This window comes from Lemur catta, chromosome 3, assembly GCF_020740605.2.
Source record: "Lemur catta isolate mLemCat1 chromosome 3, mLemCat1.pri, whole genome shotgun sequence".
NCBI classification, from domain to species: Eukaryota; Metazoa; Chordata; class Mammalia; order Primates; family Lemuridae; genus Lemur; species Lemur catta.
In genome coordinates, this window is record NC_059130.1 from 53,024,318 (window position 1) to 53,039,952 (window position 15,635).

At 37.6% G+C, this 15,635-nt stretch overlaps 1 protein-coding gene across 5 annotated transcripts in view; it reads right to left on the reverse strand.

Annotated features, from left to right (window-relative positions):
- The window catches only part of MTF2 (metal response element binding transcription factor 2), a 60,299-nt gene extending 45,077 nt beyond the window's left edge, over positions 1 to 15,222 (reverse strand). For 3 of the 5 annotated variants that reach the window (XM_045547522.1, XM_045547521.1, XM_045547519.1), the window contains exon 1: positions 14,926 to 15,177. Coding sequence is in view for 1 of the 5 variants with exons in the window: in XM_045547518.1 (XP_045403474.1) it covers positions 14,926 to 14,930 (5 nt within the window). In the remaining 4 variants the exon portion in view is untranslated. Of the gene's footprint in view, positions 1 to 8,068; positions 8,263 to 14,925 lie in introns of those variants that run through there. The other 2 variants (XM_045547518.1, XM_045547520.1) reach the window with 2 other exon arrangements.
- Between the last annotated feature and the right edge of the window lie 413 nt (positions 15,223 to 15,635).

Here is a 15,635-nt window from a genome sequence, read left to right on the forward strand (position 1 = left end):
AGTAATTGCCTATAAGGAGTGGAAAGGGATGGAGAGAAGAAATAAGAAACTGCATCTTTTTGGTTAAAAGTCTTTTTATAAGTATTTGATGTTTTAAACTCTTAGCAAGTAATACTTCAATAAATATTAAAAGTTAACTTTTAAAAAGACAGAAAAGGATAAAAGTAGTGAGGACAAACCCTTGGTAACATCAACATCCATGGCAGTATTTCAAAAGGGTATTCTCTGGAATACCAGTTCTAAAGAGTGTCAATAACTGGTATGAGAAAGGGTTCCAATAACCAAGTAAACTATGGGTCTTTTCATAGAAGAACCTCTTTGAAGCTTTTAATATGTTAAGACATACTTAATAATTTTCCCTAACATTAGACCACAAAATTCCCCAATCTCTCCCCTTGAAACAGCTGTTTTAAGGCAATGGTTCTCAGCTCAGGTCCATAAACCAGTACTGATCTACAGCAAAGTGTGCGAGAAGCAAAAACAATGTTTTCAGCATTAAATTAATCAACTTAAAAAGACTGTTCTGGGCTGGGTGAGATGGCTCACACCTATAATCCCAGCACTTTGGGAGGCTGAGGTGGGAGAATCCCTTGAGGCCAGGAGTTCAAAAGCAGCCTGGGCAACATACCAAGACCTCTTCTCTACAAAAAACAAAAATAAAAAAATCAGTTGGGCTTGGTGGTACACACCTGTAGTTCCAGCTACTGGAGAAGAGGATCCCTTGAGCCCAGGAATTCCAGGCTGCAGTGAGCTATGATGATGGCACTGCACTCTAGCCGGGGCAACAGAGCAACACTCTGTCTCCCAAAACAAAAAAAAGCAGAATCAAACAATTTTCTAGAAATTTACTACCTAATAACTCCATGCAAACAAACAGAATCTTAAATTAAAACTGAAAGGAAACGTTTTGCTCATCACTAGATATCTAAAACTTTTCATAGTGTCTGGCATAAAGTAGGTGCTCAAAAATATCTCTCAAATAAACTAATGAAAGCCTGAATTTATCAATCCACATCCTGGTAAATAAATCCTTCATTTATCAAGCAAATATCACTATCCTATGAAAACACATATTCTATTACACACAGCTCCAAATTTATTCATGTATTAAAAAGCCAAAAACTCTTCTAAAATTGTACTTAATTTTACTTCACTTAAAGATTGAAACTAAAAGCAAAGGTAAATTCGCCTCCTGGACCTCAGGTTCAGAATTAAAAATAGCTTAGCCATCTAATAGGTCAGGCAATGACAAGAGGTGTTTACAGTTTCAATTGAGTATGGCTTTGGTACTCTTCATGAAATTACAGAAAATATTTTTAAATAATTTAATAGTTAGTATAAAATCAGTTTTATAGAACATTTTTGTATGCTTGGGTTTCTACAACAAGCATATATTTTTGTGACCACAAAAAGATTTTTATAGCCGATAAAAATATAGATCTTAACTTTTTAAAAAAATTATGGATGACACTTAAATATAACATCAAGTGTTTTCTGAATGGCAAAGAAATAGCACACATTTAGAGACAGTATGAGATTTCAAGAATATCTCAGATTAAAATATATATATGACAGTAGGTTAAATCTTTTCATCACAATAGCCACAGCCATCAAAACTATTTGTGCAAATGGAAAACAGAATGTCTCCACAATGATATTTTAATATAGGATAATAACAATATTAGCTTACAGATCACTGATGCTTATTAGTTGTGAGATGATTAGTTATGTCACACATACAACAGATAGCAGAGAAAGGTTAACTATAGGCTTAAAATGCCAAAACCAACAAGCCTAATAATACACATAAAAACCACAGATAACTGTGAATTAAGGACACACATATATTCACATTCAAGTCCAGAATTGGTAAGGTTGGTTACACTACATAAATGAGCCTCCACTAACAATTCAGAATTTTCATTATAATCCTGCAGACTTTTGTCCTTAGACCAAGAAGGAAGAAATAATAAATTGAGCTGTCCTTGTTGGAAGCCACTAACCCTATCCTAGAGTTAAAAAGTTCCAATTACTAAAAAGAAAGTATGAACTGGATCTCTGGTAGTAGGGCAGAGAGATCATAAGGTCTTGAAAACACCTTCACCTTACTATAGTTTTTAACTTACTCAAGAGCATTCACATCTCATTTTCTCCTCAAAACAATGCCATAAAATAGGAAGGGGAGACTACTGTTTAACAAATAAGAAATCTGTAACTCAAAATCACTTTCTTGAAGTTTTAAAGAAGTCAAGTAACAGTTCATTAAATTCCAAACTCTTTGCTCTAATACAGTAAACTCTAGTAGGTCACATTGTTTCTGAGACAGACTAAATTATTCTAGATATTTGTCATGTTGGATCCCAATTATGAAACAAGGTCATATACAGTGAGAAAGCCAAGAATATTTTCAGATTTAACAAGTGAAATCAGGTCATTCATTGCCACTATCAAGCCTCCTGTCCACAGAATACTTAAACAAAAGGCTTTTTTACAGGTCTAACGGAAGTCATCTACTAGTGATGAAATGATACATTTTTAGAGATGGCTCAACTTGGTTGTTAAGTTTCCTGAGATAGTAATACAGGTTGAGCACCCCTAATCTGAAAATCCAAAATCTGAAATGCTCCAAACTCTGAAATTTTAGAGCACTGACATGATGCCTCAAGTAGAAAATTCCATAATTGACCTCATGTGACAACAGGTTGTAGTCAAAATGCAGGTGCACACACAGTTTAATCAGTATTCCCAAGGGAAAAATAAAATTACCATCAAGCTATGTGTACAAGATATATACGAAACACAAATTGGTCAGGTGCAGTGGCTCACTCCTGTAATCACAGCACTTTGGGAGACCAAAGTGGGAGGAATGCTTGAGGTTAAGAGTTAGAGATCAACCTGGGCAACATACTGAGTCTCTGTCTACAAAACATTAAAAAATTAGCCAGGCGTGGCAGTGTATGCCTGTAATCTCAACTACTTGGGAGGCTGAGACAGGAGGCTTGCTTGAGCCCAGGACTTTGACGTTGCAGTGAGCTGTAATCATGCCAGTGCACTCCCCAACCTGGCCCACAAAGTGAGACCTTGTCTCTAAAAAATTAATTAATTAATTAATTAATTAATTAGAGAGAGGGAGGAAGGGAGGAAGGGAAGAAGAAAAAGAGGAAAGAAGGAAAGAAAGAAAAACAAATTTCACATTTAAACTTTGGTCTCATCCCCAAGATCTCATTTTATATATATGCAAATATTCCAAAATCTGAAAATATCAAAATCCAACACACTTCTGGTTCCAAGCATTTCAATAAGGGATACTCAACCTGCAGCTGGCTGCCCCTGATTTTGACACAATAAAAAGCTAAAAGATAACCATTTTTAGTATACTTCAGAAGGTCTGCATTTAAGAGAATCATAGATAAATACAAAAGGACTTTATAAATAGTTCTTCAAACACTAATGAAACTGGAACATCAAAATATCAGGCTGAAAATGCTGCAAATCAAGTATCTCACATTACTTTCAAAGATAGAGAAATATGTCTTTGCATCTCAAGATTCAGTCACACAGGCTGCCTATCAATTCTTCAAAAACCAAGATCTTTGCCACCCAAGGCATTCGTGGTATTGTACTTACTACCAAAAACCGCCCTCCCACCTCCTCCATTTTTTACATAGCTGATCCTTCTAAGCAGTCATGTGCTGCATAATGACATGTCAGTCAATGATGGACTGCATATATGACAGTGGTTCCATAAAATTATTAATGGAGCTGAAAAATTCCTATCACCTAGTAACATTGTAGCCATAGTGATGTCATAGCAAAATACATTACTCATGTTTGTGGTGATGGTGGTATAAATAAACCTAATGCACTGCCAGTCATATAAAAGTCTAGCATATACAATTATGGACAATACATAATACTTAATAATGATAATAAATGACTATGTTACTGGTTTGTGTATTTACTATAGTCATCCTTTGGTATCTGCAGGGTATTGGTCCCAGAACCTCCCGAGAATACCAGAATCCATAGATGCTCAAGTCCCACAGTCTGCCCTGCACAACCTGCAGATATAAGAAGTTGGTCCTCCATATCCGCACATTCCCAAGGGTTCCAAATCCTGCAAATATTTTATTTTCTTTCTGTTTTTTAATTTTTTTTTTTTTTTAAGCGATGAGGTCTCACTCTGCAGCCCAGGTTGGAGTGCAATGAAACAATCACAGCTCACTACAGCCTCAAAACTACTGGGCTCAAGTGATCCTCCTGCCTCAGCCTCCGGAGTAGCTCAGATTACGGGTGCAAGCTACCATGCCTGGCTCAAATACTGTTATTTTTTGATCTTTGGTTGGTTGAACCCATGGATGTAGAACCCACAGATACACAGGGCCAACTATACTATACTTTTTATCATTATTTTAGAGTATACACTTTCTACTCATAAAAAAATTTACTGTAAGACAGCCTCAGGCAGGTCCTTCAGGAGGTATTCCGGAAGGCCTTGTTCTCACAGGAGGTAACAGCTGCATGAATGTTAATGCCCCTGAAGACCTTCAAGTGAGATAAGGTATGGAGGTGGAAGACAATGACATGGATGATTCTGGACCCTGTGTAGGCCTAGGCTAATATGTGCCTTCAAGTTTAACAAAAAGTTTAAAAAGCAAAAATAAAAAATTTTAAAGAGGAAAAAAGCTTGTGGAAGAATATAAAGAAAGAAAATGTTTGTATAGCTGTACAATGTATATTTTAAGCTAAGTGTTATTACAAAAAATCAAAAAGCTAAAAAAATTTACACATTTATAAAGCAAAATATTTACAATAAATTTATTATTGAAGAAAAATTTAATAAATTTTGGGTAGCCTTAGTATACAGTGTTGATAAAGTCTACAGTAGTGTACAATGATGCAGGCCTTCACATTCACTCACCACTGACTGGCTCACCCAGAGCACTTTCTGCAGGCTCCATTCATAAGAAGTGCCCTATACATTTTATATTTTTACTGTACCTTTTATATTTGGGTATGTTTAGATATACAAATAGCATTGTTACAACTGCCACAGGTTTGTAGCCTCAGAGCAATAATCTATACCATATAGCTAGATGTGTAGTAGGCTATACCATTTAGATTCGTGTAAGTATACTCTGAAGTCTGCATAATGACAAAATGACCTAAGAACACATTTCTCAAAACACATCCCTGTCATTAGCAACGCATGACTGCAACTTCTACCAAAATGTACTCTCCAATATTCTGTCAGACAACTTTGTTTTTTAAAACACTTATTATAACCTATGATAATTATATTCCATTTTCCTAGTTCTTTATTTTGAAAACTGGAAAATAAAAATATTCTAAAGAATACAGTCAGCCCTCCATGTCTGTCAGTTCCGCATCCATGGATTCAACCGTGCATCAAACATATTCAAAAATAATAATAAAAAATAACAGTACAACAATAAAAATAATACAAATTTTAGGCCAGGAACGGTGGCTCATGCCTGTAATCCCAGCACTTTGGGAAGCTGAGATGAGAATGCTTAAGCCCAGGAGTTTGAGACCACCCTGCACAACACAGCGAGACTCCATCTCTACAAATAATTTTAAAAAGTCAGGCCAGGCGTGGTAGCTCACTCCTGTAATCCTAGCACTCTGGGAGGCCAAGGCAGGAGGATTGCTTGAGCTCAGGAGTTCAAGACTAGCCAGAGCAACAGCGAGACCCCATCTCTACTAAAAATACAAAACTTAGCCGGGCATGGTGGTGTGTGCCTGTAGTCCCAGCTATTTGGGAGGCTGAGGCAGGAGGAAGCCCAGAAGTTTGAGGTTGCTGTGAGCTAAGCTGACGCCAGCACACTCTACTCAGGGCAACAGGGTGAGACTGTCTCAAAGAAAAAAAAAATCAGCTGGGCTTGTACCTGTAGTCCCAGCTACTTGGGGAGCTGAGGCAGGATTGTTGGAGCCCAGGAATTCAAGGTTACAGAGAGCTATGATTGTGTCACTGCACTCCAAACTGGGCAACAGAGCAAGACCCTGTCTCTAAAAATAAATAAATAATAATAATACAAATTTTTAGAATATACCATAACAACTATTTCCATTACATTTACATTGTAACAGATATTATAAGTAACCTAGAGATGATTTAAGTATACAGGAAAATGTGGTTAGGTTATAAGCAAATACTACACCATTTTATATAAGGGACTTGAATATCCATAGATTTTGGTATCTACAGTGGGGAGGGGTCCTAGAACCAATCCCCCATAGATACCAAGGCATGACTACACAATAATCACCAGCATATCCTTCACCTAGATTCACCAATTAATATTTCACATTTGTTTCTTTCCTTCTCTCTCTCTCCCCACACACAATTTTTTTGCTAATCCATTTGAAAGTCGTAGACATCACAACAATTCACCCTTAAATATCAGCATGTATCCTCTTAAAACAATGACTTTCCTCCTACATAGCCTCAAGACCATTATCACACCAAATTTTTTTTTTTTAGATATGGGGTCTCAATATGTTGCCCAGGCTGGACTTGAATTCCTAAACTCCAGTGATCCTTCTGCCTTAGTCTCCTGAGTAGCTGGGATTATAGGTGTGCGCCACCATACCTGGCTTCACTGATTGATTATTGCCCAATGCAGGGGTCCCCAACCTATGGTGAGTTGTATAATTATTTTATCATATATTACAATGTAATAATAATAAAAATAAAGTACACAATAAACGTAATGTGCTTGAATCATCCAGAAACCATCACCCCCCCCCATCTGTGGAAAAATTGTCTTCCATGAAAACAGTCCCTGGTGCCAAAAAGGTTGGGGACCACTGTCCCAATGTACAGTCCACATTCAAAAACACAAAAATGTCCTTTATATCTTTTTTCAACATCCAGGATCCAATGTTGGCACACTGCACTTCATTGTTATATCTCTTTTGTCTCTTTTAATCTCAACTGTACCCTTGTTTTTAGTTTTTGTTTGTTTCTAACATTTGACATTTTTGCAGTCAGCTGTCTGGTAGCATCCTCCATGTTCTAGATGTCTTACTGTTTCCTCATGACTAAAGTCAAAGTTAAACAGATTTAGCAAAAATAATACACAGATGATGCTGTGTGCTTACTCGTTTGATATATGTGTCTCCCTCCCTTCTCCACCACCCCCAACCATACAGCATACTCCACAAGGACAGGGAAAATGTCTTTGTTGTTCAACAATGTTATCTCTAGCACCTATAACTATATACCACATAGAAGGTCCTCAATATATATGTTGAACAAATAAGCAGAATTCTCCGTAACATACAATACACCAAAGTACAGTACTTTCTTCAAGATGGGCACCCAAAACATATTTGCTGATGTTAACTCATGTTTAAGGTAGTGTCACTAGTATCCAAAACCATATTATGTTAGAATATTTTGAAATTATAAACGTATTTTTAGTACTAGGTAAGTGCTTTTAACCAGGGCTGCACAAACTACCTCTCTATATACCTCTCTATCTATTTAATCATGGAACAGCTATCAAAAGATCAGAACAAGAGTCAATAGAGGGGTTCAAGTACTCATAAGAACCTTAAACTAATGTGAGAACAAAAGGAAGTAATGCTTTCTCTTCTCAACGAAAATTGGTTTATATTGTCTCTATATCTCCATATGTTTAAAGCACCTTAATACTATAAAACAGTAATTCTAAAAAAACAAAAAACTCTCCTAGGACTAGGAAAGTGGTTCATGTGCCAGATACTCCTCAATGAGCTGAAAGTTCAAGATGATTAAGACCTAGTCTCCTATTGTCAGGGAACTTGAGATAAGGAGGAAACTGATAAGGTATTTTTCAAAAAGTTTAGGTGCTATAACTAGACATAAATGCAAAGTATTAATGTACAAAGAAATAACTTTTCTAAGATATAATCATTTCTGCTATGTACACACCTTCAGAAAGAGGAAACTGGTAAAAGATCTGTTGGGGCAGTTCAGAAAAAAACAGAAGCTACAAAATACCAAATTCCTCAACTTTCTCCCCACCCCTTTTTCCCTAAACCCATCCACAAAAGCACTTACCTAACCCATTTCTCTAAGAAGGACAGGCCTCTTCTCTCCAGTATTATGGAGAGATCTCATATCCTCAAGAATCTCAGTTCAATCAATAATCTCCTTTCCTTTATTTTAAATCCTCACCAACTCTCCTTGGTGCAAATCTGCCAGAATCAAAATCAAATTAAAAACAAGCAAAAACAAAAATCCTTACAAATTACTCATTCTTTTTTCTCATCCTTTTCACAAATAAACTCAGAAAAGCACTTTCACTTACTCAGTCCATTGCAGGCTGACCTCTATCTTAATCATTGTTAACAAGTGCATCAAAGACCTCCAAATGACCAAATACCAATGTTCTAATTTCAGTTCTCATTGCATTCAACCTTTGTATAATAACTGATGATCATGGCCTATTGCTTGAAATTTTCTTCTCTTAGTTTCTGAGATGTCTGCCACCCACAGTGTGTGCGTGACTTTTCTCCCACCTCTCTATTCCTGTTTGCTGTACTGATTCTTCCTCCTCTACCAACCCTTTAAAAGGCTGGAGTTGCCTAGGGTTCCCTTCTCTTGTCCTACATGTTTTATCCTGAGTAGTCATGTTCGCCTAATGCTTCACCTAATTTTTATCTGTGGACGATATCTGAATCTTTTATTTTCTGCCCCATCCTATCTCAAAGCTTCAGACCCTTATTTCCAATTGTCCACTAGACATCTCTATCTGGATTCTCCCACCACCTTCAACTTAACAAAACTGACATCATTTTCTTCAAACTCCTTTCCTTCCTCCAGTATTCCCTATCTCAGTCAATGCCGTTAATACCTGACTATCTCTCAAACTAAAAATCTGTCATCCTTGATTCCTCCCTTTTCCCTTATTCTCCAAATAAATATTCACCAAATCCTGCCGATTTTTCCTTAAAGACCACCTCCCAGATATATCCTACAAATCACTGCCTTATTTCAGATTTTCAGCTCTCACTTGCATTATTACCATTGACTCCCAACTGATCTTCCTGCCACTAGCCTCGTGGCCTATATAATGCACTTTCAACTTGCAGTAAGGAGAACCAGTTTTAATCACTCACTCCTGTGCCTAAAGATGTACAATGGGCTGAGCGGCGCAGCAGCTCATGCCTGTAATCCCAGCACTTTGGGAGGCCAGGACAGCAGAACTGCTTGAGGCCAGGAGTTTGAGACCAGACTGGGCAACACAGCAAAATCCCCATCTTTAAAAAAAAAAAAAAAGATATACAATGGATCCTAATGCCTAGAGAAGTAATTTACTAAAGGACACATAATTTTCACATTTTATTATATCTACAAAATGTAGATCTGTCTTACAAATGATGATATCTTATAATCACCAATTGAGAGTAGCAAAGCACTCCTCATTGCCAAGGTATACGCAAAAACCTGAGAGTATGCTAGAGAAAATACTGAGGCATCTTTTAGCCCCCTCTACACACACACACACACACACACACACACACACACTAAATGGCTGTGGGAGAGGGTATGGTACATAGAAAATCAGACATATTCAGCTCATTTCCTAAAGTGAGAATCAAGAATAGACTTGCTCTACCTAAATATAAACCTACATTAGAGCCCAACACCAACTTTTATATGATTATTTTAATTCTTATATAGATTATCCTTTAAAATACTGTCATTAATAGTATTTCATCAGTATATATGAAGTTACAAAAATTGATACTGTGAGGAAAAACTCTCCCATAAAACTCAAAAAGTGATTAAGAACCTCCACCACTCCCCCAACCAAAACTATTAGAATAAATGAATTAAGCAAGGTTGCAGGATACAAGATCAATATACAAAAATCAAATGTATTTCTATATACTAGCAATGAACAATTTGAAAATGAAATTTTAAAAATTCCATTTATAATAGTGCCAAAAGAACAAAATATTTAGGAATAAATTTAGCAGAAAAAATATAAGACTTGTACAATGAAAACACATACCGTCAGAGAAAGATATTAAATAAGACCTACACAGGCCAGGCACAGTGGCTCACTACTATAATCCCAGCATTTTGGGAGGCCAAGGCAGGAGGATTACCTGAGCCCAGAGTTTGAGGCCAGCCTGGGCAACAAAGTGAGACCCCCATCTCTACCAAAAAAAAAAAAACACTTAGCTGGTCATGGGGACAGATGTCTATAGTCCCAGCTACTCAGGAGGCTGAGGTGGGAGGACTGCTTGAATCCAGGAGTTTGAGGCTGCAGTGAGCTATGACTGCACCACTGTACTCCATTCTGGGTGACAGAGTGAGACTCTGTTTCTAAAAAGTAAAAATTTAAAAAAAAATAAATAAGACCTACACAAATGAAAGGTATTCCATATTCACGGATGATGACAATATTAAAATGGCAATTCTCCCCAAACTGATCTATAGATTCAATACAATACCTCCCAAAATTCCAGTTGCCCATTTTTGCAGAGACTGACAGATCCTAAAATTCATACAGAAAAAAGCAAAGAACCCAGAATAGCCAATCTTAAAAAAGAAAAACAAAACCTGAGGACTCACTTCCCGATTTCAAAACTTACTATGAAAGAAACAGTAATTAAGATGTTATAGTACAGTCATAAGTACAGACACAGAAATCAATGGAATAAAACTGAGAATCCAGAAATAAATCCTTATATGTATGGTCAATTGAATTTTGACAAGATTGTCAAAACAAGGAAAAAAACAGTCTTTTTAACAAATGGTACTAGACTGAGTTACCCCTCTTTGAATAGAAAGAAAACAATGGTATTGGAAAATAAGTACCACATGGAGAATCCACATGGAAAAGACTGAAGTTGAACCCCTACCTCACACCATATATAAAATTAACTCAAAATGGATCACAGACATAAATGTAAGAGCTAAAACTATAAAACTCTTAGAAGAAAGCAGGAGTAAATCTTTATGACCTTGATAGGCAATAGTTTCTTAGATGTGACATCAAAAGCACAAGAAAAACAACCAAAAAGGGTTAAATTGGACTTCATCAAAATTAAAAACTTTCATGCTTCAAAGGACACCATCAAGAAAATAAAAAGACAATCCACAGAATGGGAAAAAAATGTTTACAAGTCATACATCTGATAAGAAACTTGTATCCAAAATATACAGGGAACTCTTACAACTCACCAATAAAAAGGCAACACAATTTTTAAAATGGGCAAAGGACTAAAGAGTTATCTAAAGAAAGTATATGAATGGCCAGTAAGTACACAGAAAGATGCTCAACATCATTAGCCATAAGGGAAATGCAAATCAAACCCACAATGAAATGCAACTTCATACCCACTAAGATAGTTATTAAAAAAGACAGACAATAACAAGTATCAGTGAAGACATGAGAAACTGAAATCCCCATAATTGCCAGTGAGAATGTAGAATGGTGCATTGTCTCTGACAGTTTGGCAGTTCCTCAAAATGTTAAACACATGGTTACCATCTGACCCAGCAATTCTACTCCTAGACATATACCCATGAGAAATAAAAACATGTTCACACAAATCCTGTATATGAATGGTCATAATAGCATTACTTATAACAGCTAAAAAGTGGAAAACAACCCAAAAGTCCATCAACTTATGAACAAAATGCAGTATATTCATACAATGAAATATTTAGCCATGAAAAGAAATGAAGTGCCTATACATGCTACAGCATGGATGCACCTTGAAAACATTACATTCAGTGAAAGAAGCCAGACACAAAAGGCCACAGATTGTATAATTCCATTTACACAAAATGTCCAGAATAGTAAAAGCCATAGACACAGAAAGTAGATTAGTGGTTGCCAGAGGTTAGGGAGCGGGGGAGAGGGAAGGGGCTGCTAATGGACACAGATTTTCTTTTGGGGGTGATAAAAGTGTTCTGAAATTGGATAGTGGTATGGTTGCACAACTCTGTGAATATACTAAAAAAATCACTGAATTGTACACCTTAAAGGGTACATGTGAATTATGTACATATAAATATGGGTATGTGAATTATATCTCCATAAAACTGTCATTTAAATAACAGTTAAGATTTGTGAATTTCAATATGTAAATTTTACCTTAAAAATTTTTTAAAAACAATGGAGTGGAATAGGGAGTGGGTAGGTAGATGAAACAAGAATAGATACATAAAAGTTCATTACACTATTATGTTCACTTTGTATATGTTTGGAATTTTCCTTAAAAAGTTTTTTTAACTGAAGTATAAAAACAACAAAGTAAATTTTTTAAAAATAACAAAGTAAACTAACATTCATTTTTGTTGTTTTTTGACACAGGAAGCAGACTCTTATATCTTAAAAAGACCAGAGGGGTTGCTACCTTCATTATTCTTTTACAATGTTATATATTATAAAAACAAATATAAAGACATGGTATGTGGCAAAAATGAAGAATATTTCATCTTAAAATGTACAAAGACAATTTGGACTTCCTGAGTTCTAAAGCAGTTCCTCACCCTTGGGTTCCTGTGGTTTCCACAGTTAATGAATGCTACTATTCCTAATCCATGGCTGCAATAACCCCTAATACTGTGCTGTCAATACATTAGCCACTGCTACATATGGCCATTTAGATTTTAGTTTAATGAATTAAATTATAAATTCAATTCTCAGTCTCACTAGTGATATTTCTAGTGTTCAATAATCACACGTGGCTAGTGGCTAACATACTGGATACAGCAGATACAGAACGCTGCCATCACTGCATAAAGTTCTATTGGATAGCACTTCCCTAATACATAAGAAACATCCACAAGGAAACTTCTACATTCCAATTTAGGGTTATTATACTGGATTTCATGGCAATAAACTTTTCCTGGAGCACAGTGGAAACAAAGCATAAAAACATCAACCTAGGAATATCATTCATAGAAATATAGACTAAAACAGCAGTTAAGTTTTACTTTCAGAACCACCAACCTACAGATGTTGGCCACGGCAACTCTTCACAGGCAAATTTACCCATCTGTTAAAACAGATTACCACTATACTGCCAGTTTCCTCAAGTCAGATGTACAGATTATGCTGAAATATGAATAAAGCAATTTATCCTTTCAGTCAAAGAGCTAATGAAATAGTATATTTATAATGCATGACATCAAAGAGTTTACAACCACAGCAAAATACAGAATAAAATTTCCTTCCTAACAGAACTTTGAGGCAACAGGCATATTTTAAAGAACTATTAAATACACTTGTTTCACCTAGAAAAAAAGGTCTCACCAGATGATTTCTATATATCTAGTTCTAAAATTGTGTGTGCATTTAATCCCTATAGTTGTATTTCGTTAATGCCCATTAACATAAATATGCAGTATCAGGAAACAGGTGTATTCTTAATTCAAATATTTAGAACATTTTTAGCACTCTTAAAAAAACTGAAGGTGAACAACCTACCAGTGCAAATATCTGCAGTGTAAATAACATTTCAAACAGAAAATAGAGTATTTTATATTAAGAAACTTTAAATCAATTCTTCCTTGCCTAAACTACCTGGCATCTAAAGCCATTAGTCAAAACGGCTCCATTTAAAGCATTTTCAAGCCTTTGAAAAGGTCACGTAAGAATTTAAGTATTTTCTTTTATCCACATTAAATACTTTTATTCAACTGTCTTTGAAATTTACTGCCAAGAAATAGAATTCCCAAGAGAGAATGAGAACTTGGGAATTGAAACCAGCCTGTAGGCAGCCTGTAGGTATACGGCAGGGTCACATGGAATTGATCTGAAGGAGAAAGTTACTACCATTACCACTGGAGCATCTGGAGTCAAATTAAATCAGGCACTATTTACATATTTCTAGCTCTGTACTGACCTCACATGGTTCTTTCCCATAAGTTATACACAGGCCTTACCTAGGTTTTCATATTTGAATTAGTATTAGATGGTTTCTATCTTTAACCAAAGTTAAATGTTTTAAAGAACAGACTAACATTCCATAACCCTTTTCCCATTGTTCATGAACCCTTACTGTTCGTCAAATCACTACGATAAATCCATCTGTTCCCTCTAATTGCTTCCAAAGAAAAATTCTAGCAACCAAGGACACCAGATTGTAAAACAGTCAGTTACACTTCTGGCACTACCGAAATATATTAAGAACGCTTGGCAAATTAGTTAAAATTCCTTAAACCGTAATTACCTCAGTTGTAAAAATGAATACAAATCTACATCCGTGTAGGGATATGAGTTAGATTTAATTAAACAGAAGAAATGCCTGAGAGTCTTGGTACACTCCAAATATAAGGTACCTCTCCCTCATCTCACTTTTCCTCCCACCTCTTCCCTTTAAGCTTAAAGGATTTGCTTCCAGGTTCCACTGCAGTGTTTCCCTTATCCTTGTACTCCATCCAGCACTTACATTAGACCTCCTTACTCCAATTCCACCAACCTCCGGTACCAAGCTGCTGCTTCCCTTTGCGCCCCCTAAGATCCTAGGCAGACCCCCCACTCTGCTCCCCACATCTCCCTCTGCCCATTTCCCAACGGCTCCTCCCCTCGGCTCCCCACCCCCTCGTCACCAGGTTCATCCTGCCCCTCCAACCGTCTCCCGCCCCCAGGTTCCTTCCTGCCCTCGAAATGCAGCTTCCCCGTCTCAATGTTTTATCTTGTTCCTCCAACGGATTCCCCCAACGCCCTGCTCGCTCCTTTCGTCCCTATTTTCTCCGGCACTCAAGTGACTACTCCTTTTCCATCCATTCTTTTCAACATACACACAAATGCAAAGGCACCCACATACAGGAGCCCCCACCCCCACCTCGATCCTCCATCTTTCCCTTTTATACTTGTTTCCTTTCTTCCTCCTTCCCCCGCCCCCGCCGCCTCCGGAAGAGTCGGTTCCCAGGCCAAGGTCTCTCACCTCATTCGGTCACTTCAGTGGTGCCAACCGCTTCATACAGGAAAAAACAACCAATCACGTCTCCGTGGGCGCTTCCCCTGCGAGTCCAAGCACTTACTGGGCACCCGCCCCACCGGGCAACCCGCACATACGCACGCACAAACCGAGGTCCTTGGGGACGAGGGTTGGGGTAGAGAGAGCGTTATTACACCGGTCTCAAACACAGCCCACTTCGCTACAGCCCTTCGCCATTTTGGTTTCCCGCGGACTGCCGGTGCATTCTGGGAGCGCGGAGCAACTCCGGTGCCGAATGGCAGCTCTCCAAGGCCGCGGGGGGGGCGGGGACTTCCCGGCGAGCGCGGAAGAACACCGCGCTCTGAGTACCGACCGAGGCTGAACAAAGAAGGACTCTTTAACGTTGCGGTGGGGGTTCGGTGCTTCCGCCGACGGTGCTAACACAATAGTGAGCGCTGGGCTTTTGACCGTCGGCTGTGCAATGCTGTCTCTTATGAAGGAAAGGGCAGTGTTAGACCTTGGTTGTGCATGTTCTTTTACTGAGGAATAGAGCGGTGCTCTGTACATCTTGTGGGGCAGATTTCCTTTCTGTGGAGAAAACCTTATCTAAAGCACGTTTCTTTCACCTTCACCCTGAGGCCTGCTGTTAGAATTTCCTTCAGCCGGAAGGAGGTCCAGTATGTCAGAATTAAATTTTGCTCAGCGATTCCTATCCA